The 22,101-nt window shown below is 54.4% G+C and overlaps 1 protein-coding gene across 2 annotated transcripts in view; it reads left to right on the top strand.

The window, feature by feature from the left end:
* AGPAT3 (1-acylglycerol-3-phosphate O-acyltransferase 3) overlaps nt 1-21,434 on the top strand; it is a 101,118-nt gene extending 79,684 nt beyond the window's left edge. The window contains exons 6-10 of one of the 2 annotated variants that reach the window (XM_060010246.1): nt 75-228; nt 725-827; nt 4,961-5,036; nt 10,429-10,627; nt 11,262-13,458. In XM_060010246.1, coding sequence (XP_059866229.1) covers nt 75-228; nt 725-827; nt 4,961-5,036; nt 10,429-10,627; nt 11,262-11,350 — 621 coding nt within the window. In that variant the 3' untranslated portion in view covers nt 11,351-13,458. Of the gene's footprint in view, nt 1-74; nt 229-724; nt 828-4,960; nt 5,037-10,428; nt 10,628-11,261; nt 13,459-21,248 lie in introns of those variants that run through there. The other variant, XM_060010247.1, reaches the window with a different exon arrangement.
* Nucleotides 21,435-22,101: the final 667 nt, after the last annotated feature.

Here is a 22,101-nt window from a genome sequence, read left to right as displayed (position 1 = left end):
CGATAAGGAGCCTCTCGGGCTCCAGTCCCGGTCGCCAGCACCGCACTGACCTCCGTCCCCTGTCTGTGTCTTAGTTTCTCCTGTACTGTGAGGGCACGCGCTTCACGGAGAAGAAGCATCGGGTCAGCATGGAGGTGGCCGCCTCCAAGGGGCTGCCCGTCCTCAAGTACCACCTGCTGCCTCGGACCAAGGGCTTCACCACCGCGGTCCAGTGCCTCCGTGGGACAGGTAAGAGCCACCCGCTGGGACTGTCTCCAGCCCGGGCTCCAAGCGAAGCAAGACGTGAAGTCAGTGATTTGCCAAAAACCAGATCAGTGAGTTCCGTGTAAAATACAGGATGCCAGTGGCGTTAAAGGGAGAACTGAGTACTCAGATTTACATGTTGTAAGATTCTCGTATCATTTTTTGAGGTGATAAAGTACTAGTTAGTGGAAAACAACTAAAATGATAATTAAAAAGGTATATAACTGAAAACCTTATCAAGGAAAAAATATATATCCAGTTAATCCAAAAGGAAGGCAAGATGAAAGGGACAAAGGACAGGATGGATAGGAAACGGTCGCTTTAAACACGAACGTGCCCGTAAGTACGGTAGATATGACTCAACTAGATGCCCCAATAAGAGAGGAGAAGTGGCAAATGGAGCAATCCAGGTCAGGAGCCGCAGTGGCCCTGCTGCAGGATGTCAGCTGGCACCTGTCACCCTCTGCCCCTCTCCCTGCAGTCGCAGCTGTCTACGACGTCACACTGAACTTCCGAGGAAACAAGAACCCGTCTTTGCTGGGGATCCTCTACGGGAAGAAGTACGAGGCGGACATGTGTGTGAGGTGAGCAGACAGGTGCCCACAGGGGCGGGGCCGGCAGGTGGGTGGGACTGGGGCCAGCTCCTCCCACCTCCTGGCTGCCTCCCGGCGGCCTCCATGTAGAGGTGGCCGGCATTCCACCCTCCAGGGCGGGCACACGGTGGGGACAGTACAGAGCAAAGGAGCGGGTGCGACTTACACGAGGAATGTTCCAGAAGCTCCGAGGGAGGCGTGACCCCTCCCGGTGGAGGGAGCAGAGGCCTTTTGGAGGAGGCTTCTGAGCTAAAACTTGGACAGCAAGTAGGACTTTAATAGGAGAAGGACAAGCTGTCCCCGTCTGAATGGGAGGCACACGTGTCCCCCTTTTCATGGTGTACAGCCACGCAGACCACCTGGGAGAGAAGGTGGGGTCAGGGCCACATGCTGGGCTTCCGGCTCCTGGCTGCCTGGTCTGAGCTGGGAGGTTCCACCCAGCCAGCCTCCACCCCATTGGCTCAGAGGCAGCCCCGCCCGCACTGATCTGGTGAACGCAGGGCAGCTCTGGATGGCCCCCGTGGGACACCCGAGGATGCCCCGGAAGAGAAACTCAGCCCGAGGAGGGGCCCCATATGGCCCTTAAAATGTCCCCAGGTTATCGGAAGCTGTTCCCGTTGGTCTGTGCGGTGAGCATTTATCGCGTGTATGCACAGTAAGGGGGTAGAGGGATCAGAGAGAAGGGAGCTGCTGAAAGGATTCACTGCTGCGGAGGCAGAAACCTGCTCGGCGGGCGGGGCTCCAGGCGCCACTCCGGGAGCAGAGGAAGGGAAATGGCAAAGTGACCGTCTTTCTCTCCAGTTTGTTGGGCCACAATGGGAGAGGCCACCTGCACCCTGTCCTCCCACCTCCGGGGAAGCCCTTGTGGCTGACTCCGCCCCCTCCCCGTCCCCCCACGGTGCTGACCTTTCACCCCTGATAGAAACCCGCATCTCTCTGAGCTGATCAGTGCAGGGTCTCCCTCCCCAGGAACATTACGGCCTGACGCTGCACTGCTTATGGAGTGACTTTTGCTGGCACTGGTGGCTTTGGCCCAGAGGGGCAGGGATCTCAGGGTCAGAGGCGAACAGAATCCCTTTGGGGTTCCATCCCGAGTGACTCGTGGTCTTTGTGAAACGTCCAGACGTCCAGGGCCACCGGCAGAGCCTGAGGCTCCACGGGGAGAGCGGGCTCCATGTCTGTAACACAAGGTCAAGGGCAGGGACTAGGGCTGTGGCCGGAGGTCGCTGTGTCTCTCCGCCACGCCCCGCTCCGATGCTCCATGTTTTTCTGCCTGGTGAAGAGAAGATGATCCACCCAGAAGTCTTTTTACCGTAAAGCACAGCCCGGGGGCTGCTCTGTTCGTTAAGTGGTGCTCTGACCTGATTCCAGCTCCAGGCCTAATTCCAGGCAGGCCTTCCGGGTCCACGTGTTGTCTGGGTCATCCTGTTTGAACTCGCCAGTCTCCTGTTTCACTCACATGTGCCCAGAAAGGCAGGACATTCCTGTGTGTATAAACCACATAGCCCCGTCCCTGTGTCGGCCCCGTGTCGGCCACTGACTGCCACCGACTTGGTGTCCATCCTGGTTACTCTGACCCAAGGAGGCTCTGACCGGCCCTCTTTCTTGAGAGCTTGAGCCAGGACAAGTTTAAAAAAAAAATACCACTCAGTTCTGCTGCCCCAGTGTAGGAAGTTTCCAGGAATAATTTTGTGAAGATAAACAGGAAGCTGGGTGGCTTTTTCCCTCTGACGTTCACAGAGGACTAGCTCAAAGTCGCTGTAGGGTCTCTTATTCCATCCCGGGATCAAGGGAGAGCCCAGGACCCTTGCCCTTAGCTCTCTAGAACCCCTGGCCGGGGGCTGACCACTGGTGGCCAACAGGGAACGGGTGATTTTTCTGGGGCCCTGGATGGTCCCGGTCATCCTCACGGGAGCCCTCAGAGGCAGACCCTGCTCTTGTCCCTGGCTAGGAGGGCTCTGGCAGCCTTAAAGGCCGTCCGCGATCAGAGCTGGTAGGTGGCAGAGCTGGGGGAGCCCGCCTGGTCCAGCTGCAGGCCAATGCTCACACCACCCTCCAGGCTATAGCGCCCCTCCCCGTGGGCACCCAGCTCCAGCTGGAGAGGAGTGGTGCTTTAATCTGCTCGTTTTCCCCTTTGTTGCAGAAAATGTGAGGCTATATTTCACCCAGTCGTATCTTAATAAATATATTCTTAGAATTTCTAAAAGTTTCAACTTATTGTTTTGTATTACCAAACGGGTGTCTTGAGTGAAAGCAATATCCCAGTGAGTCCAAAACATACCTGTGATCAAAGAAGACAAGGTTCCCGTGACCTGGTGGAGTTGCGCCTCATTTCCCCGGGGGCCTGAGACTGGGCATGGCCGGGGCCTTGGGGATGGTGGCTTGAGGCTCTCCTGTGTCCGTGCTGGCAGCTGGGGCCAGCGTCCTCAAAGCGGAGTCAACCAGAGTTGTATTCATGTTTTATCTCATCATTTAAAACTCTTATTTTATATATTTTGTCCTGCATATAACAGACATACAACAGAACCTGTATGTGGTAATGTGAAATCAGGGGAGAACAGTCACGTGAGTTTGACACTTTGGGCCGTCATCCCTCTGTGGACAGACCCCTTCCAACTTCCTTTCCTTCCTGAGACGGCACCTGTGGCAAACCCTTCAAGCGCTACTTCTCACCGTGTACTCCTGGAGGTCCCCAGCACCTTTCGGGTCCACAGAGTTAAACCGTTTTGTTTACTAGGAGGTTCTAGGTCTTCTTGTCTCCTCTGAGCGTACAGCGGAGTCTCCCAGAGGCTGCGTGACATGTGGCCCAGCATCGCTCGGATGTCTGGTTGTGTGTGTGCTTGTAAAACTGGGAAGTTTTACAAGATGGATGGTAAAGATGGATCGGTATAACCCACAAAATCCAAAGTTCTCAACCTTTAGAGACAAGAAGGTAGGTCTTTGGGCTTTCTTGTGGCGCAGTGGTTAAGAATCCGCCTGCCAATGCAGGGGACATGGATTCGAGCCCTGGTCCGGGAAGATCCCACATGCAGCAGAGCAACTAAGCCTGTGCTGCACAACTACTGAGCCTGTGCTCTAGAGCCCGCGAGCCACAACTACTGAGCCCGTGTGCCACAACTACTGAGCCTGCACTCTAGAGCCCTCAGGCCACAACTACTGAAGCCTGCGCGCCTAGAGCCCGTGCTCCGCAACAAGAGAAGCCACCGGAATGAAAAGCACCACACAGAAGAGTAGCCCCCGCTCACCGCAACTAGAGAAAGCCCGTGCGCAGCAACGAAGACCCAACGCAGCCAAACATAAATAAATAAAAATAAATTTATTTTAAAAACCAAAAACGTTGAGATCCCTGAAAACATGGAGATTTGCCTCTGGCCGTGGACTTTTCTCGTGGCTCTGCTCTCACCCTGGGCCCTCTGAGGTGGGCAGCCAGCCCCCAGGATGACCGCGGTCCCTGGTTAAATTACTGTTGCTCACACGTGCGCTCAGCGGCCCCTTCTGGCGATCCCGAGGTACTACAGTTGCCGTAGAAAGCGGTCCTTGCCCTCCTTGTGTTACCGGGTAGACGCCCCCCCTGGTGGGGCTGGTAATTCAGCTGGCGATAGGGCTTGTACAGAGGTCAGTGTCATCATTGACGCCAGCCGTTTGTTAATTGAGATTAAAGTTTCGAAATCTCTACTGCTTTTCATACTTGAAGCAGATGGATTTCATTTGTGAAACACAAACTCTTCTTTGCCTCATGACAGACGCTCAGCTGTGGTCGCTCCCAAAGAGCAAACGATTAAGAAAGACCCAAACTGCTTAATGAACGGTCAGTGTTCCCAACGGAGCTGGGGGCGCAATCTGCTCAGCTCAGTGCTTCTGGGTGTCCCCGGGCGAGGCTTCCGCGCTCCCGGGCACACGAAGCACCTCCCGGCCCCTCCGTGGTTCCCTGCAGTCCCACCAGGCACGGGGGAATGCCCGAGAAGTTACTTTGATGTGTGTGTGTCTTTAGAAATTGAGAGTCAGATCTGAATAGAAAAGGCAGGGCTGACAAGTAACCCTGATGTATAATGATTTATTTTTCCTCTTTTCAGTTTGATGTCATCTGGTAATTCACTTTGCTTTCCATCTTCTTAATAAAACAGGAGATTTCCTCTGGAAGAGATCCCGCTGGATGAAAAGGAAGCGGCTCAGTGGCTTCATAAACTCTACCAGGAGAAGGTAAAGGCGCTCAGCTCTCCCCACACCCACCCTCTTCTCGGGGTCTCACGAAGAGGTTTCAGAGGGGCAGCTAACAGGGCAGGCAGGTAGCACATTGGCTTCCTCTGGAGACAGGAGTGCCGTGCCACTCTCAACTTCTTCTTTCCAATCCTCTTCTTCGTCTTTCATTTTGCCTAACTTTTGAGGAATTAACAAACTAGAGAAAAGTGTAATGGATATCATAATGCTTGTATAACCATTGGCAATAACATTTTATCACATTTGTTTCATTTTTTCATGTAAAGAAATTAGACGTATAACACACATTATGTACGTGTGTATGTGTATGTATATGATTTAATAGGTAAGGCACAATATAGATGATGGGACAGGCTTCTTATGATGACCCCACCCGGTCCCTCCTCCATCCCCCCCAACATGCCTCACCCCCGCCTTTATACTGTGTGTATAAAGTTTATTTTATACACACAAACGAACAGGACACTAGGTTATCATCTTCAGCAATAGGGGAGGCTTGGATAATCAGAAAGTCCTACTAGTATAAAACACATATCCTTTTAGACACATTGACAAGTGCTGAAGAAAGTAAGGGAAATCTCTAGGGAGCAAAAGAGGAGGTGGGACTGAAATCCAGGTGGGAAGGCTGTGAGCTGAAGCTCCAGGAGTTTGCTGGTCCACCCAACCTGAAGGCTTGAGTTTTAATGCCTACATGGAAGCAGAGAACAAAGATTTGACCTCACTTGGGGCTGGAAGTTGGAACTGAAGACCCTTATGAAGCTGGGACCTTCTGGGAGTTTTGCCCTCAGGTGGTTCAACTGGAAAATGTAACTGCCAGCACAGGAAGTGACTTTGAAGTTGCCTTCCCCCCCCGCCCCCCGCCACCCCGGTCTCTAAGCGTCTCCCTGGTAATTCGTAATCACAACACTGTCCTCAAACAGCTGTGGGGATTGACGTTATGCTAACAGCATAGCTCAAAGTATCCGCATAAAAAGTGGTTTTAGGTGAATCTCTCTAGAGCCCCTGAGAAAAGCACATGGAAGACTAGAAGAACACGACTCCAAACCTAAGCTGCCCGAGATTTCTTCAGAACAATTCTGCTGGAGATGCACGCATAACCAGAACCCACGATGGGCAAGTACAGCAGACAAACAGAAGGATTAGACCCGCCCGAAACTGCCGCTAATGGAACTACCAGGCAGACTCAAATCAGTATGTTTGAAGTGATTAAGCAAAAAAGAAGGGATTGAAAACAGAAGAACAAGACCGATTAAAACATGAGACAGCTTTGAGAAAAACCAGGTGAAATGTGTAGGCATGAGAAATCTACTAACTGACGGCAAATGAGATGCGGCTGAAGAGAGAATTAGCGAGCTGGCAGGTTTTGAGGACATCACTCAGAATGCAGCGCAGAGGAGGCGAAAATGTAAAAAGGAAGTTTAAAAGATCTAGAGGATAAACAGAGGTCCAGAATGTAACAACTAGGGAGTCCAGAGGAGAAGGTGGGAAGAATGGTGAAGAGCAGTTGTCAGAGATGACCATAAAACTTCTAGAATTGGGGCTCCCCTGGGGCGCAGTGGTTGAGAGTCCGCCTGCCGATGCAGGGGACGCGGGTTCCTGCCCCGGTCCGGGAAGATCCCACGTGCCGCGGAGCGGCTGGGCCCGTGACCCGTGGCCGCTGAGCCTGCGCGTCCGGAGCCTGTGCTCCGCAACGGGAGAGGCCACAACAGTGGGAGGCCCGCGTACCGCAAAAAAAAAAAGAAACTTCTAGAATTGATGAACATGGGTATCGTCAGCTTCAAGAAACCCAAGTCTGGAATAGGATAGATACAAAGAATGTATACAGTGCACATATATGTGTGTACACATATACATTATACAAACATACACAAGACAGAGTAAACCCAGAGAGAGAACAAAGAAGTAAAAATAGCGTAAGTTACTGAAGCACAAAGCAAAGCTACAGAAGAGTGAATCTACTGCACCAAAAGCTTTTCTTTAAAAATATTAATAAAATAGAAAGCCTTGGGCAAGACTGACCAATTAAACAAGAGTGCCGGCATTAATGGGAACAAAAACGGTGACACAACCAAAGAGCAAGGAGTGAAAGTGGTATGAGCAGTATGACAACTTTATGCTCCTACATTTGAAAACTTGGATGAGATGTGTGATTTCCAAGAACAATAGAACTCTCCAGAAGAAAAGGAAACCTAAATAAAAAGGAATAGAGTGTGTGTGCTTCACATGGTGGATGCGCAGAAAGACGTTGTGTGCACGAGGCTGCAGAAGAGAACGCATCTCTGGATCAGGGTCAAGTTTTAAAAGTTTGAAGGGACCTCCCTGGTGGTCCAGTGGTTAAGAATCCACCTTCCAATGCAGGGGACGTGGGTTCGATCCCTGGTCGGGGAACTAAGATCCCACATACTGCGGGGCAACTAAGCCCGTGTGCTGCAACTACTGAGCCCACGGCGCTCTGGAGCACATGCGCCACAACTAGAGAGAAGCCTGTGCGCTGCTACGAGAGATCCCACGTGTCACAGCTAAGACCCAACGCAGCCAGATAAATAAATACTTTTTTAAAAAAGTTTGAAACTCTTACAAAGAGTGACATTTGCAATCAACAGTATTTGTTTAGCAGGAAATGAGAACCCAGAAGTGCATTATTAGGAAATAGACACATTATGCATGTGTATTCATTTACCTGTGAGTCAGTTAAAATGAATGAACTGCACATTATCAATCTAAATGAATCTTGAGAAAGTAGGTGTAAAGGAAAGCAGATTGCAACAGGCGTATAATGTGATGCTATTCTCAGAAAATCACCCAGCGCAGGCGCAGTACCGTGCATTAGCGTAGAGGTACCTGCGCACAGGGCTGCAGGTGTAAGCCCTTCCTGGGGATGGAGACCACCAGCTGAGTGTGATGACTCCTGGCGGGGATGGACCACAGGCCTTGTCTTCATCTCTAAGGGTTACTTTCTAAAACAACCTGATGCAAATACAGCAAGTGACAGGTTTTGACATAACTGATTTATTTGGGTATTTTTTATTATTTGCTATGTTTTTCCATAATATTGAAACATATACATTTTTTATCGCTTTTCATGTCACTTATATTGTAATTTGCATCAGGGACCGCACTGTGTGTCACGTTCTCCCGTTCTGTTTTTAGTGACCATTGTCTGTTACATCTTTCAGCGTTGACGTAGCTTTAATTCACCCCTTTAGATGCTGTGCTCCACTGCGTGTGTTTCCCATGTGATGACGCCCCGTTTTGGCTAGTCGTCTTCCTACCTGTGAACATTTATGAACTATTTATGAACTTTCTGCTGTTCCCCACGCGGCAGGGCACGTGTGGGAGCGTTTCTGCCAGATGTTAACGCTGTGACTGGTGGTAGGAGGCTCTGGTCCCTTGTGAAATGTCTCTAAGTTGTGCTTCAAAGAGCCTGCCCGTTATGTCCCCAGCCGAGCGCGAGAAGCCCTTTCTCCCCGTCTTGTGAGTAGGGGGTCTGCACCGCCTTCGGCCCCATTGCCCCCTGCCAGGGAATACGCAGATCCTGAAGCAGCCAAACTGGGTGCTTTGGTCCTGCTGTAACACACGTGTTTCCGGAGACACTGACGCCTCTGGTCACTTACCAGTGAGCTCCGGTCGTAACGTGGAAACAGACCTCGGTGTCACCAAAGGGCCTTGAAGGTCATTCCAGACAGTTTCCCCATTTTGCAGATGTGGGAACTAAGGTCCTGAGAAGGAGGTGACTATCCTCTGGGTGGAACTGTCCCCAGGTCTCCCGGCCTCTGCCCCCCCGCTATGCTCCCCCATGCTTGCTGTGCTCACCAGGCGGGGTCGGTGAAGGAAAGGGGCCTGTAATGACAGAGGGCCTGGAGCCCCCGAGGGCTGGGGCGAGGGAGGGACTGGAAAACGGTAAGGGAGGCTGGAGGTGTTGATGGTTTAGGTGGGGTCAGTTTCTCTAAAGTTCCACAATAAGCACGTTCAACAGAGGTTAGAAAGAGGAAAGAGGAGATTGGTGAAGCAAGGCGTCAGGGTTAGGAGAAAGGACGTGATGTCTGAGTGACACAAGCAGCAGTGTGTGTGGCAGGTCCCTCCCCAGGAGAGTGAGTGTGTGTGTGTGTGTGTTTTATTCAGGTGATCAAAAGGTCTGTCACAAACTTGGTGCAAATCTGTAAGCACAGTGGACTCTCCTGCGGGGCTAGGTCCTGCCTTCTTGTCTCTGGGTGGCCTCCGGGCCCTGTTCACCTGACCCGTGAGCTCGCCGAGAGCCCCAGGGCGCCCCTGCTTCCCCCGCCCCCCCCTCCGCCCACTGACAGGTGCTCCGGGAGCAGAAGGAGGGCGTGGCCCGTCTGTGTGGGGCAGGTGGCCAGAGCGGAGCTGGCCGAGCGAGCGGGCTTGAAGATGTTCTGGGGCTGCACGGGGGAGGGCCTTCTGGTGGGGGCTCATGTGGTCGCCCGGAGGGTACACACGGGCATAAGGGTCGCAGTGGCTCCTGACCGCACAGCACCTGTGGCGCCTGCCCCGTGCCCCGCCGACCAGCAGGGACAGTTGGTGCCTGACCACAAGCTGGAAGAGGCTGCGGGCTGGGTGTTTGTTAATCCCCCTGCCCTGTTTTTATGTAATACACAACAGCTGTAGAAAGCTAAATGCAGAAAATAAAATAGAAAAAAAATGAGGACAGGGGAGATTTACTCCCCGGGTAACTCAGATCGTGTGGGTGTGCATCTTTCCAGACTCCGTCCTAGACAAATACGTAGGCGTACATATTTCCACTTGAGCGGAATCACGTGGCACTTAACTTCTTCCAGAAAACAAACTATCGTGAGTGTATCTCCTTGTTAGCATGTGACGTGTCGTGGCCACAGAGAAATCTATGTCAGCGTCGCAGTTTCTCAGGCAGCTGGTGCTCGGTGTTGAGCGTGTGTCCCGTTTCCCTGTTGAGGGTGCTCTCATGTCCTCACCCAGTCCTCTGTCCTCCCATCATTAGCCACCAGGACACGGAGGGAGGAGAGGTTAAATAGCTCTCTGTGGGTGACAAAACCAGCCGGGGGTGACGCCAGGCCGCTGGACTCCCAGCAGGTGGTGGCCGCCACCCTCGCCCTGGAGATGTCACAGGAGACAGTGAGGGGCCGGCCGACACCGCAGTCCTGGGTGTTGAAGGTGCGTGTCGCGCACCAGGCACCGGCTGATAATGTTCCTAGGAAAGCTGCCCTGTCGAAGGGTTTGTATGTTTCAAGCTTTCGGTAGAGGCCACCGAGGTTCTCCACGAAGGTCACGCGAACTGCATCCCCCACCCGCAGCCTGCATGGCCCGCCCACTTTATTGACAGGCCGAGTCCCTTTCCACTGTGGGGTTGTAACAGCAGCTCGCCGGTCGACTGTTTCAGGATGCGCTGCAGGAGATGTATAACCAGAAGGGCGTGTTTCCGGGGGAGCAGTTCAAACCCGCCCGGCGGCCGTGGACACTCCTGAACTTCCTCTTCTGGGCCACACTTCTCCTGTCTCCTCTCTTCAGTTTTGTCTTAGGCGTCTTTGCCAGTGGGTCTCCTCTTCTGATCCTGACGTTCCTGGGGTTTGTCGGGGCAGGTAATGAACGGGCGTGACGGCGCGGCTTGAGGTTGGGAGCCTTCCATGTGCCGGCTGCGGCGCCCAGGCCTGGAGATGGTCACCTGGGAGCCGGGATGCAACCTGAGCCTTGCCGGCCTCAGAGAGCTGCTCTGGCCACTGAGCCACAGGGCCGTGAAGGCCACAGCCAGATTCCAGGGCCATCTGTCCAGAAAGCTGGCCGGCCATCCGCCCGCCTGGCATCTCCTTCTAAGAGCTGTGTGGGGAGGGCCTGGGCCACCGGTTTGAGCTCGGGCAGTTAGGGGCGTGGGCTGGTGTGATGGGCTGAGGTTCCCGGGACGCTTTCGAGGCCCTGCAGCCCTGAGTGCACTGCTGGGCACCCGGTCTGTCGGGCACCTGGCTGGGCACTACGGCCCTCAGCCCTGGCTGAGAACTGCACCCCGCAGCGGGCGCACACTCCCCCGGGCTGGTGGGGGAGCAGAGCTGGCCGCCTCCCGGGACAGGCTGAGTGGGCAGGGCAGGGGGGGTGGAGGAGGGGAGAAGGCCGGCCTGCCCCCCCCCCAGGGAAGTCTGAGGCGAAGGTCCGCCCGCCCCCATGACGATGTTTCCAGCTTGCCAGCAATCGGTCTAACCTCACCTGTTTCCTATTTTAAAGCTTCCTTTGGAGTCCGCCGACTGATAGGAGTGACTGAGATAGAGAAAGGCTCCAGCTATGGAAACCAAGAATTTAAGAAAAAGGAATAATGAACGGCTGTGACTGAACACACACACACCTGACCGTGGTATCCAATTAACTCAATTAAAAACAACAACACACACAGAGCGGGGGGTGGGAAAAAAAGACACTTAGAAACTATTTTTCTTATTAACTGGTGACTAATACTGACCAATAAAACTTGAGCCAAGAGCAAAGCAGTCGGAAGGCCTGCAGACGGAGACAGACGCCAGCCTCGCACCTGCGCGTCCGCTGCCGGCAGAGCGGCCCGGGGGACCCGCTCCCGGGACAACGGGTGTCGCCGCTGCTCCCGGGACAACGGGTGTCGCCGCTGCCGTCTCTCTAGAGCTCTGCCTGACAGGGAACTTTTGGATGCTTTCTCTTCTCACACTTAGATCCAGTTTTTGGTTTTTATCCGTTATCTCGGGAGTTTCCCCCTGCCCCTCGCCTCCTCCCCTGTTCTCCCTGCAAACTCTCTTCCCCCGTCGCCCCCGGGACGGTGTGCGCGGGTTCCGGCGTCCCCAGAGCACCCGCCGGTCCCGACCTGCTGGCACCTCGATTCCAGGCGATGGGGGCGGGGCCTGGGGACGTCCCCTCGGCGATGAGCACACTGGGCGGGGCTGGCGGCGGGACACGCCCTCTGGTCGTTTCCGGAGCGTCCTCGCGCTTCCCACCTAAGCCTGCCTGACACACCTTAAATCGGTTTTAAAGCGAGTGGAGCCCGAGAACGCGGTGAGACGTCGAGTCCTTCCCGTGCCTGGAGCTCAGCTCCTCTGTCCCACCCGGTCACCCCGCCGGGTGCAGGGCGGCCCCCTCCCCAGCCGGCCGGAGCCGGGGAGACGTCCGCCCGCAGCCCGCAGGACTGTTGGATTTTTGAAAAGGCAGTGTCACCATCACCCTGTCTTCTAAAGGAGACTGTTAACACGGAGCTTTTAGAGATTTTATTTTCACAGTTGATCTGTTGATGGCGCTCAACTTCCTGATGGAAGCTAGAGGTGGTGAGCCTTCCCCTCCGCTGCCACCCCGCTTCCGAGCAGATGCACTTGTCCTGGGGGAGGGTGACCGGAGTGCCCTGACCTCGTCCCCTTCAGCCTGCTGCCCTGGTGGGAGCCGTTTCTTCCTCAGAGGGAGGTATTTCGTGCGCGTTTGGCCAATGGCCTGGCCGGGCTGCTGGGCAGAGTGGGGGGACTGGGACGCCCTCCCCGCTCCCGCTGGAGCCCCGCACTCCGCCAGGCCATTCCACCGTCACCCTGCCTGCATCGGACTTTCGTCTTAAACGTTCAACTTGGTTTTTTTAAGTCACATTCCCCTCATCTTTTTTAGCAAGGGAAAGAGAAATAATGGGTGTTATCTCTGATAATACTGTAACCAGCGTTCAGGATAGAGGCAGGTTGAATTTTCTAGGGGAAAAGATGGAAGCAAGAGGCATGGAAAACAGTATAAACTAAACTGGAACAATGCATTGGCCCTAAGTATGCATTCTGGGAGACTTATGGAAACAGCATATACCCTTCATAATGACACTACTGAATTGTGCATGGTGACCTTGGTGAAGGGACCAAGGTCACAGGGAAGCGAATCACAGTTCTGGGCTCGCTCGTGAGTGGTAGTGGGTGCACACCAGTCCTCGTGAGGTTGAAAGACGGCTTCGAAGTGCTTTCTCAGAAGAGAGCGTCCCTCTGCCACAAAGCACGTCTCCCCCTTCCCTTGGAGCCCAACCGAGCAGGGGGGCTGCGGTGAGCGGCTGCCTTCGATCTTACTTTTCCTCACACAGTATGCTGCTCATCTGTCTCTGTGTGTTTATGTCATTTGCTAATTCACTAATCCCTAAAAATCTTAAAGGAAAAAGTTGAAGGGTACTACCGTGAAGGCATATTACCTGGAAAATGCAAATTTAGGTCTTTTACCATTGAATTAATAGTTCTTGCTTCCCAGCTACGTTCCCTCCCCTTGAAATTAGTACACAATGTGTAAATTCTATATTGAGTCAGTGAGGAGCTGTGAAGACTCCTAGATGAATGGAGATTGAGACCACGTGTAGGTTTTAAATCTCAGTGACTTCCTTCTGATTTAACAAAGATTAGCTTGTGCATTTGAATACCAAGCCCTCTGAGAGCAATAAAAACTACACCATGAATGTTTGGGTTTTTTTTTTTTTTTTTTCTTTTGGAGGGTGGATTTTGCTTTTCCTGCACTTCGGAAGGGAAGGGGAGGCTCCTTTCATTTTTTAAATTAATAAATCTCAGAACAGTGTTTTTCTTATTTCTTTTCCTTTACCCCCTTTTGTTTCTGATGTTACCATTGTCCAAATTCAGGCTGGATGTTGGGACAGTCGTGCTTGTCATAGTCCGGGAGGGTGTGCTCTAGATTGAAGTCGTTGGCAGCCTACATGCTAGGCCCTGGGTTGGGCGGGGCAAGGAATTTCTGTGGTGTTTGCTGACCTCTCTGCAGGGGCAGCCTCCAGGGCCAGCCCCCCTCCCACTGGAGATATACAAAGGGCGGGGCCCCAGGCCTTGGGCCCCTCCCACAAGTGCCCGACAGGCTGATTCTGAGCCGGGGTGCTGCTGGCCGGCGTGTTTCTCAGCTCAGGTCCCGGTGCCATGTCTTTTGTCACCTGCACACGTATCCTGGTGCAGCCTGGCGAGTAGAGTTTGGCTTCTGGGCCCTCCCCGTGTGTCCAGCAGTCCCCTCTGGGAAGTTCCAGGGGGCTTCTAGGGTGCCTGTGGCATTTCATGGTAACCTTCTGACAGCTACCAGCACCTGGGGACTTTCTGGCCCCTCTCGGGGTCTTTGTGACAGCACTGAGCAGAGATGGCTTCACTCCTGCAGGTGAGCAGACGCTGGGGAAAGGCTTACCTGGTCGGGGAGACCACTGACAAGAGTTTTAACCCCAAAGAAAGAAGTGATGCCGGTCATCCGGTCTTTGGTGACGGCGTACGGGATGCATGGCCCTGTCTGTCCACAGCCCCTGCCTGAGAAGCACAGAGTCAGGCTGAAGAGTGGTCTCTACACAAACCACTCAGCAATGACACAAATGAGCGGCGTGAACAGAACTTTCTTGCAAAGGCAGTGCAGGCATGATCGCCAGTCAGTTTGGAATCTCCACCCCGTTTGCCCCGTCCCCCCCGTGTGCACCGTGGTACACGCTCTTTGTCATACTAGTTACTGAGCACCGAAATCGATCTGGGGAGAAAGCGGTGCGTGCAGTCACGTGTAGGCCAAGAGCCGTCTCCAAGCTGTCCGTGCCCATGGGACCCCCATTTGTGTCAGATTTGGGGTGAAGAATAAGTATCTCTCTGCATGTTGCTTTGTCTCTGCCCAAGACACCTGTAGACAAGCCAGATAGAATCTTCTCAGCCCAACTGATTCTCAGCTGAATTGTCCGACCCTGTGTGTGAATTCGTGCTGCAAATTTCTCACCCACAGCTGCATGCAGCCCCGGCATGCGACACAGCGGGCAGTGGTGCCGCGTGGCTTTCAACCCTCTGCAGTGTAACCGGGCTTAGGGTTAAACCATGGGCCTGACGTGCCTACCTGCCTTCCGTCTGGAGGCAGCATGTCCCCGGCCCACGTGTCTGCCCCTCTCTCTAGCAAGTTAGCTCCCAAAGCAAAGGCAAGCCTCTCCCCAGCACCTGGGCGTGGCCCATGGCGCCGGCCACACCCCGGCCACGGCCCTGCCTTGGTCCCACGAGGTGCTGCCGGGTGTGTGCAGATGTTCCTGCGGGTTCTGCATCCTTGCGTATCAGGGCCAGGACACGAAAATGCAGGGCGTGTTTTGGGTAGGAGATGTCACACTGCACTCTGCTTGACGGAAGGGGTGGACACACGTGAATTAAGTTCACCGCAGGCCTCAGCCACTAGCTAACTCGTTGGCAATGGTGGCGTTTCCCACAAAACGCTCTGGACATAAGAGCGCTTCGGGGAGCCCAGGAAATCACAGGGTGGCTGACACCTGGCAGCAGCCGCGTGTTCTTTTCAAAGACAATTGAATCACTTTAAAGTTTTAAGCTTTGCGATGACAAGTTCACTTGGAGTTTTCTTTTCCCATAAACTTTTCCGTTTCTTAACTTTTTGTTGCAAAAGTATTTTGGACAGAAGTTGAACTGTGAACGAGATGCTGAAATGCACTAAATTGTATTAAACTGGAGTTACTTGATACCATGAAGAAATGCATCTGATCTACTTGTATTTATTGTCTCAGAATTGTACGTGGTGACAATCAAATAATACTTGCCTAAACGCCGGGAAATTCACCTGGCTTCTTAATCATAAGGGTCGTCAGCAAGTACTGTAGCTGTAAATGAAAATATCTCTCTTTGGAAAATCACACCAACCATCGACTCAAATGTGTGGGACAGATGTCGGGGTTCTTTTTCTATTGTCGACCCTCTGCCGTACCTGACCGTTGGCCAGCTTCGAAGGGTGAGACATTGTATGCAGGGTGCAAATGTATTATACGGACGCTTCCTTTTGTACACTTCATTTTTACAAATTTGCTACAGCTTTGTGTAGTTGAGGAGAGCGGTATTTTTGGTCTGTGGGAGCTTGTGGGGGAGGGAGTGGGGGGAGCTATAACTTCGACTCTAAAAGCCTGTATCCCGTAAAACTGGCTGCATTTGCCGTGCGCTTGCGAAGGTCACTTTGTACGCAGGCGTGCTTGAGCCTGCCTGAGTGGCAGTATTTTCTAGATAAAATGCTGTGGGCATCATACTCGTTGATTAAAATTGCTGCTGTGAAAGAGGGGGATAAAATAACCCCGCTACAAGAAAAAGTGACTGACTGCCTCCTTCTGTCCCTTTGCTTCTGGTCTGCGGAGGGTTTTCCCAGGGAAGGAAAGGCCCTCCAGGCACATCCTGGCCCGCGGGATCCTCGCCTGAACAGACCCTCCCGAGGCTGTCGTGAGGACACTTTCTGAGCCTTTCCATTTCATGTCAGTTGCTTTCGGAAGGGAAATCGAGAAGGAGAGCAACCGTCAGGCGGAAACAAGGGAGAAAAGTCTGTTGGTGCGTAAAGCATGCTAAGCGACCCTCTGCCTAAAAACGGGTCTTAAAAGCCATCCAGGACTCAAGGTTTCCAAAGTAGGCATGTATATATCAAAAACTATTTTTTTGTAAAAACAAATGCATTCTGTGGAGAAAACCCAGGAACGCTTTTTCTTTATAAAGAAAAGAACTCTTGTCAGAACCAAGAGCTATTCCAGGGTCTGATTTGTCTGTCTTGTGAAAATAAATCGAGCTGAAAGAACCATGGTGTCACTTCTACTCTGGGAACGGCCCCTGAGTATGTGCTTTTCTGCTCTGGGGCCGGTGCCGGCAGTGGGGATGGGCCCACGTCCGCCCTGAGACCTGGGAAAGCCGGGCTGGGACCGGCGCTCCTGGCGCACACACGTCTACCCACGATGTAGCTTTAAAAATATATCCTGAATTCAGAGCATGCGAGTACCAGCACATGCCTACAGGCGCCCCCCCCCATACACACGTGTATTGGCACACACGCACGCACACATACACACCCCAGACAGCAAGGGGAGAGCTTGGGGTGGTCATACAGGAACAGCCCCACTAGGAAATGGGATGACACCCCAGGCCTGCGCTGGGGGCTCGCCTCCCGTGTCTTCTCCCAGCGTGGAGCCTGAGAGCACAGCCTGGTCCAAGTGGCCGCCCAGCAGCGGGTCTGAAAGTGCTCCCCAAAGGCTGAACCCACAGTGGGGAGATGGAATTGTCCTGTGACAGCTCAGAGGAAGGGGGCGATGTTGCGTGCTCTGGGCTCCAGATCCACCAGGTGGTGGGGATAGTCCACCTACAGGAGCCCCGACATCCTGCCAGGGGTCAGAGACGCCGAGGGACTCCAAGTACTGTGAGGCCGGGGGCTGCGGGGCAGGGGTGCGCTGTCTGAGAAGGCGCTGCTCGCCTGCCCCAGGGGTCCTCCGCTCCCCCCACCCCAAGCTCCTCAGTCATGGCTCAGGACCAGAAGACCTCTGGGACATAGTTGCCCCGCAGACGGTGCTAAAACATCTCCACTTACTGGTGGAGGATTCCGCTGATGTCTGACGAAACGGTCGGTCCCACCTGCCCAGGACTTTGTAAGAAGGCTGACCCACTGGGCCAGCCCAAGGCCTTGGAAGGCAGGGCGGTGGCTGCGCCCCTGGGACTGTGCCATCCGGACACAACACGGAGCTGTGCTCCTGGGCTCAGGACGGACCTTCAGTGCCCGGAGTCAGCCGGGCAGGTAGGCGCTGTCGGCCACCCCTCCCCCTCAACCCCGTTTTCTGCGGCTCCAAACAGAAAATGGGGTTTGGGGCCAGCCTGCATCGGCTCCTTCTCCAGGGAAAGGTTTGGTGCAGAAGGAGGTGGGCGCTACGGGCCCCGGGGAGGCTCAGGGTTTGGGGGGGTGCGTCCGGCATGGGGCTGCCCCTGGGGTCACGCAGGACTCCGAGTTTGGAGAGGCGCCCGCCCTTGGGCGTGGGAGACACGTAGTCCAGACGCCCCTCCTCAGCCCCGCTGTTCCCCTGGGACACCCCGCACATCGCCAGTGTCCTTGGCGCCCCAACGGCGCTGAGTCAGGACAAGCGTAAGGAGAAGCGTTTCTTCGTGGCGGCTCAGTTTGCTGCACACTCTCCGGGACCCGATGACCCGCAGAGCTGCTGGGGGTGGAGGGGAAAGCACAGACGTGCCGTGCCTGCCAGCCCGCACGGCAGGCGCGCCGCAGAGTCCAGCCCTGCGCAGGGCCATCCGGAGTGGGGCTGACCCTTCAGTTGTTCCCACGCCCTGTCCCCAAGGAGGGAACCTCATTCTACTGTCCTGAACGCTGTTCCCACTTAGATTTGTTTTTTGGCTGCACCGCGTGGGATCTTAGTTCCCCGACCAGGGACTGAACCCACGCCCTCGGCAGCGAGAGCGCAGAGTCCTAACCACTGGACCGCCAGGGAAGCCCCCCCACTTAGACCTTTTGCAGTTCCTTTTCCAGTGTCCTTAGCGCGAGTGAATTCCGCCCTCTGTCACCACCACGTGTTAACAGATCAGCGCGTGGAATCTCCCGGGGAGACCTCCAGAAGGCTCCTCGCACTTGTAGGATGTAAGTGACCGGCGCGGCATCGTTGGGCGTTCTTCCTGCTCGTCCCAGAAAGGGCTGCTACCCCACCCCAGGCGGGCGCTGGACTATAGTCTGGAGGTCGAAGGCCGCCCTCCCCCAGGACACGGCAGCAGCCAGCAGAGCGGATGCCTCTCGGCCAGGACATCCGGGTCTCCAGGGTTGGGGGAAGCAGGGGGCTGGGAGACGGACCTTGGGTCTCAGCCAACAAATGGCTCCCGGGTGCCTCAGGCCTGCAGCACCCAGAGAAGCAGGAGAGCTGGCCTCGTGCCGGGCGTGCCTGGAGAGGCCTGTGCTGTCGGCTCCGTCCCAGCAGGAGACAGACAGAGACCCGCCCGCCCAGTCAGGAGGGGTTAATAGGGGGGCCGCTCCCGGACACGGTGGTAGCCGGTCATCACTCAAAGGCGGCCAAGGCAGGTCTTCTTCCGCGACAGCTGCTGCGGGAGGGGGAGAGCCAGGGAGACCCGAGCCCTGCCCCCCACGCCAAGGCAGGAGGCTCCGGAAGGCTGGGCGCCCCAAAGGAAGGGCGCAGGGCAGGGCTGGGGCCGTGAGGCCAGGCCACCTGGGCGAGCTAACTGGACGTGTCCGAGGCACCCTGCGGACAGGAGGCCTTGTTGCGCCTGGAGCGAGGGGCCCGGAGGGTAGGCCCTGACCTCCCCCGGGACAGGACGGGACGGGACGGGAAGGGGAGAGCGTGGGGCGCCCTGAGCGTTTGCTCCCTGGTCCTCAGGGCAACGGCGCAGGGCAGGGAGGTTTACGTCTGAAGGTGAAGGGCGGAGGATTTGTAATCACAAGCCGGCTAGAGAAACCGCCCTGAGAGGGGCTCTGGGGGGCCCCCGCCTATCGCCAGGCGGGGCTGGAACAGGCAGGGGCCAGCAGAGCAGGGTCAGGCTCACTGTGGGGTTTGGACAGAGCCCTTGGTCCCAGAGTCTGCAGTTCTCACCACCCTGCGGAAGGAGCTGGGGGACAAGGGCCGTCCTGCTAGCTGTCCCCTGGCGTGGCCCATAGGGGCACGGAGCCCCTGATGCGGGGTCACCGGAGCTAGAGAGCAAAGGGAAGCCAACCTGCACAGAAGCTGCCAGAGGGAACTTGGGAAGGTCACAGCAGAGTGGGAAGGCGGGGAATTTCCAAGGGGCATCGCTGCACTACAGGGGAGGTCCCCCGCAGCACGCGTGGCCCGTGCGCTCACTCTCCCAGGGCCGTGCTGAGTCGCCCTAAAGGCCTGGAGCTCGGGGTGGGGGCGTGGTTTGGAAAGGAAGCCCCAAGATGAACTTTGGGAAGGAAAAAGAGCTGAAGTGAAAACGAGGCGCCCCCAGCAAAGCAACCATGCAATCAACCGCTTGAAACAGACAGAAAGATGGACAGAAGAGTGAAAAGAAGGCCCACGTGCCCGTCCCTAAACCGTGCAGCCTCGGGCGTCCTGCGCATCCTCGCCGGGGGCCCATCGTGGTGATATCCGTGGGCCAGGCCGTGTTCTGGGCGCTTCACATGTGGCAACTCAAATGTCACATCAAACCAGGAGGAAACACTGCCGCAGTAGGTGGCAGAGCTAGAGGGGCCGGGCTGTGGTATCCCGGGCCTGCAGCCCCTGCCTTCCACGGGATGGCTCTCAGGACGTCACCCAGGTGAGCGGAAGGGGGTCGCACTGAGGGGTCACCCTGCATTTTGCTGTCCTCGTCCAGCGTTGCTGGGGGGACTCGCGCAGGAGCCATGGTCCAGCGTTGCTGCCGTATCATATGCTTCTTTGTGCGAACACGTCAGAGTCCATTTTCCTGTTGGACTCACAGGTGCACCATTTCTGGCTGCAGTGAATCTTCCGTCCACGTTTCTCTGCGCTCTGGTTCTGGTGCGAGACCCTCGGGCGTATGTTTGGGGCTGGAACGGCTACATCGAGGAGGAAGGAGGCCCTGCTTTCCCAGATCTTCCCTTTGTTCCCAACCCCCACCCATGGGTGTGCGGTCACAGGTCCACGGCGAGTGTAAGTGCTGCCCTTCAGGGGTGCGAGGGGTCCCGTGTGGTTCAGCCTACGCCTCCCTGACCACTGGGGGGGGGGGGGTCCAGCCCCAGCACATGCGTGTTAGCCGCGGGAGCTTCCTCTGCAGAAGTGTTGTAACTTCCCTCCCTTTTCGAATTTGTTGCTGGCCTTCTGTTTATTGATTCCTGGACTTTCTTTATATAAGTCGGCGGCACTCATTTTTTTGGTGGTGTTATTCATTACCAAAGTCTTCTCATTTCTGTTCGTTTTTTCCCTTTATTTTTGTGTCTTTTGATGCACAGAATTTTTGTCATTGAATGGAACTGAATGTATTCATCATTTCCTTTGTGGTTTGGGACACTGTGTGCCTTGCTAAGAAATCCGTTCCCTTCCTGAAGTCATAACTGATTCTCTCACACTCTATTTTGAAAATTGTAATGTTTAGCTTTGAACCGAAATCCACCTGGAACTGAATCTGGGGGATGGCAAATAGAAGTAAGTACCCTAGGGCTTCCCTGGTGGCGCAGTGGTTGAGAGTACTGCAAAAAAAAAAAAAAAAAAAGAAAGAAGGAAGTATCCTATTTTATTTTACGTTTTCTGCCTGGGGAACAGGTCACCCCAGGACCATTTGAAGATCCTGCCCTTCCCCACTGGTCCGCAGGGCCCCCAGGGTCACCGCAGGCCTCCTGACGTGACGTGCGGGGTCTGCTTCTGGGCCCTTATCTCGTGCGGTTGGCCCACCGGCCCCGCGTTTCTGAAGGCTGTGGCGTCACAAGTGGTCCAGGCATCTGGTAAGGCAAGCCCTTGTTTTGTATTCTTCAAATTTTTCTTGGTTATTCAACAACCTTTATTCTTCCACGCAGATTTTAGAATCAGCTCCTCAGTACTATTTAAAAACCCACGAAACCTGTTGGAACTTTCACTGGCACGAGGCTCGATGAACTCGGGAGGACGGCCGTTTCCAGCATCAATTCTTCCCGTGTGTGAACATTCTGTTCCTCCTCTCATATAATCCTCTTTCACGTCTTACAATAAAGTTTTATGATTTTTCCGTACAGATGGTGCACACCTCTTGTTCGGAAGTACCGGCCACCCGCTCTGGGCTGTAGAGTCTTACGTGTGTCCCTTAAATCAAGCGCGCTACTTTCATTTTTGCAATTTTCTATATCCTTGCTCATTTCTACCTGATAATCTATCAGGAGGAGAAGGATATTAAAATTCCGCACAAAGTTGGCATTGTCCGTTTCTCCTTGAAGTTCTGTCCATTTTTGTTTTCTATTGCTTGGGGCCTAGGAATTTACAGTTGTTTTCTGGGTGAGCTGCTTTTTGCTCTAAATCGAATCTAATGTTAATACAGCTACATATTACTTTTCTTGCCTAGTGTATAATTTTTCCTTCCTTTTAACTGATCTGTGTCTTTATTTATATATATGTATATATATATATTTTTTTTTTTTTTTTTTTTTTTTTTTTTTTTGCGGTACGCAGCCTCTCACTGTTGTGGCCTCTCCCGTTGCGGAGCACACGCTCCGGACGCGCAGGCTCAGCGGCCATGGCTCACGGGACCAGCCGCTCCGCAGCATGTGGGATCCTCCCGGACCGGGGCACGAACCCGCGTCCCCTGCATCGGCAGGCGGACTCCCAACCACTGCGCCGCCAGGGAAGCCGTCTTTCTCGTTTTTACCCCCAAAGTCACTGTTGCTATTTTCAGTGAGT

The sequence above is a fragment of the Delphinus delphis genome, chromosome 4, assembly GCF_949987515.2.
Source record: "Delphinus delphis chromosome 4, mDelDel1.2, whole genome shotgun sequence".
Classification (NCBI taxonomy): Eukaryota; Metazoa; Chordata; class Mammalia; order Artiodactyla; family Delphinidae; genus Delphinus; species Delphinus delphis.
The sequence above is the reverse complement of the archived record's forward strand: the minus strand, read 5'-3'. Positions and strand labels throughout refer to the sequence as shown.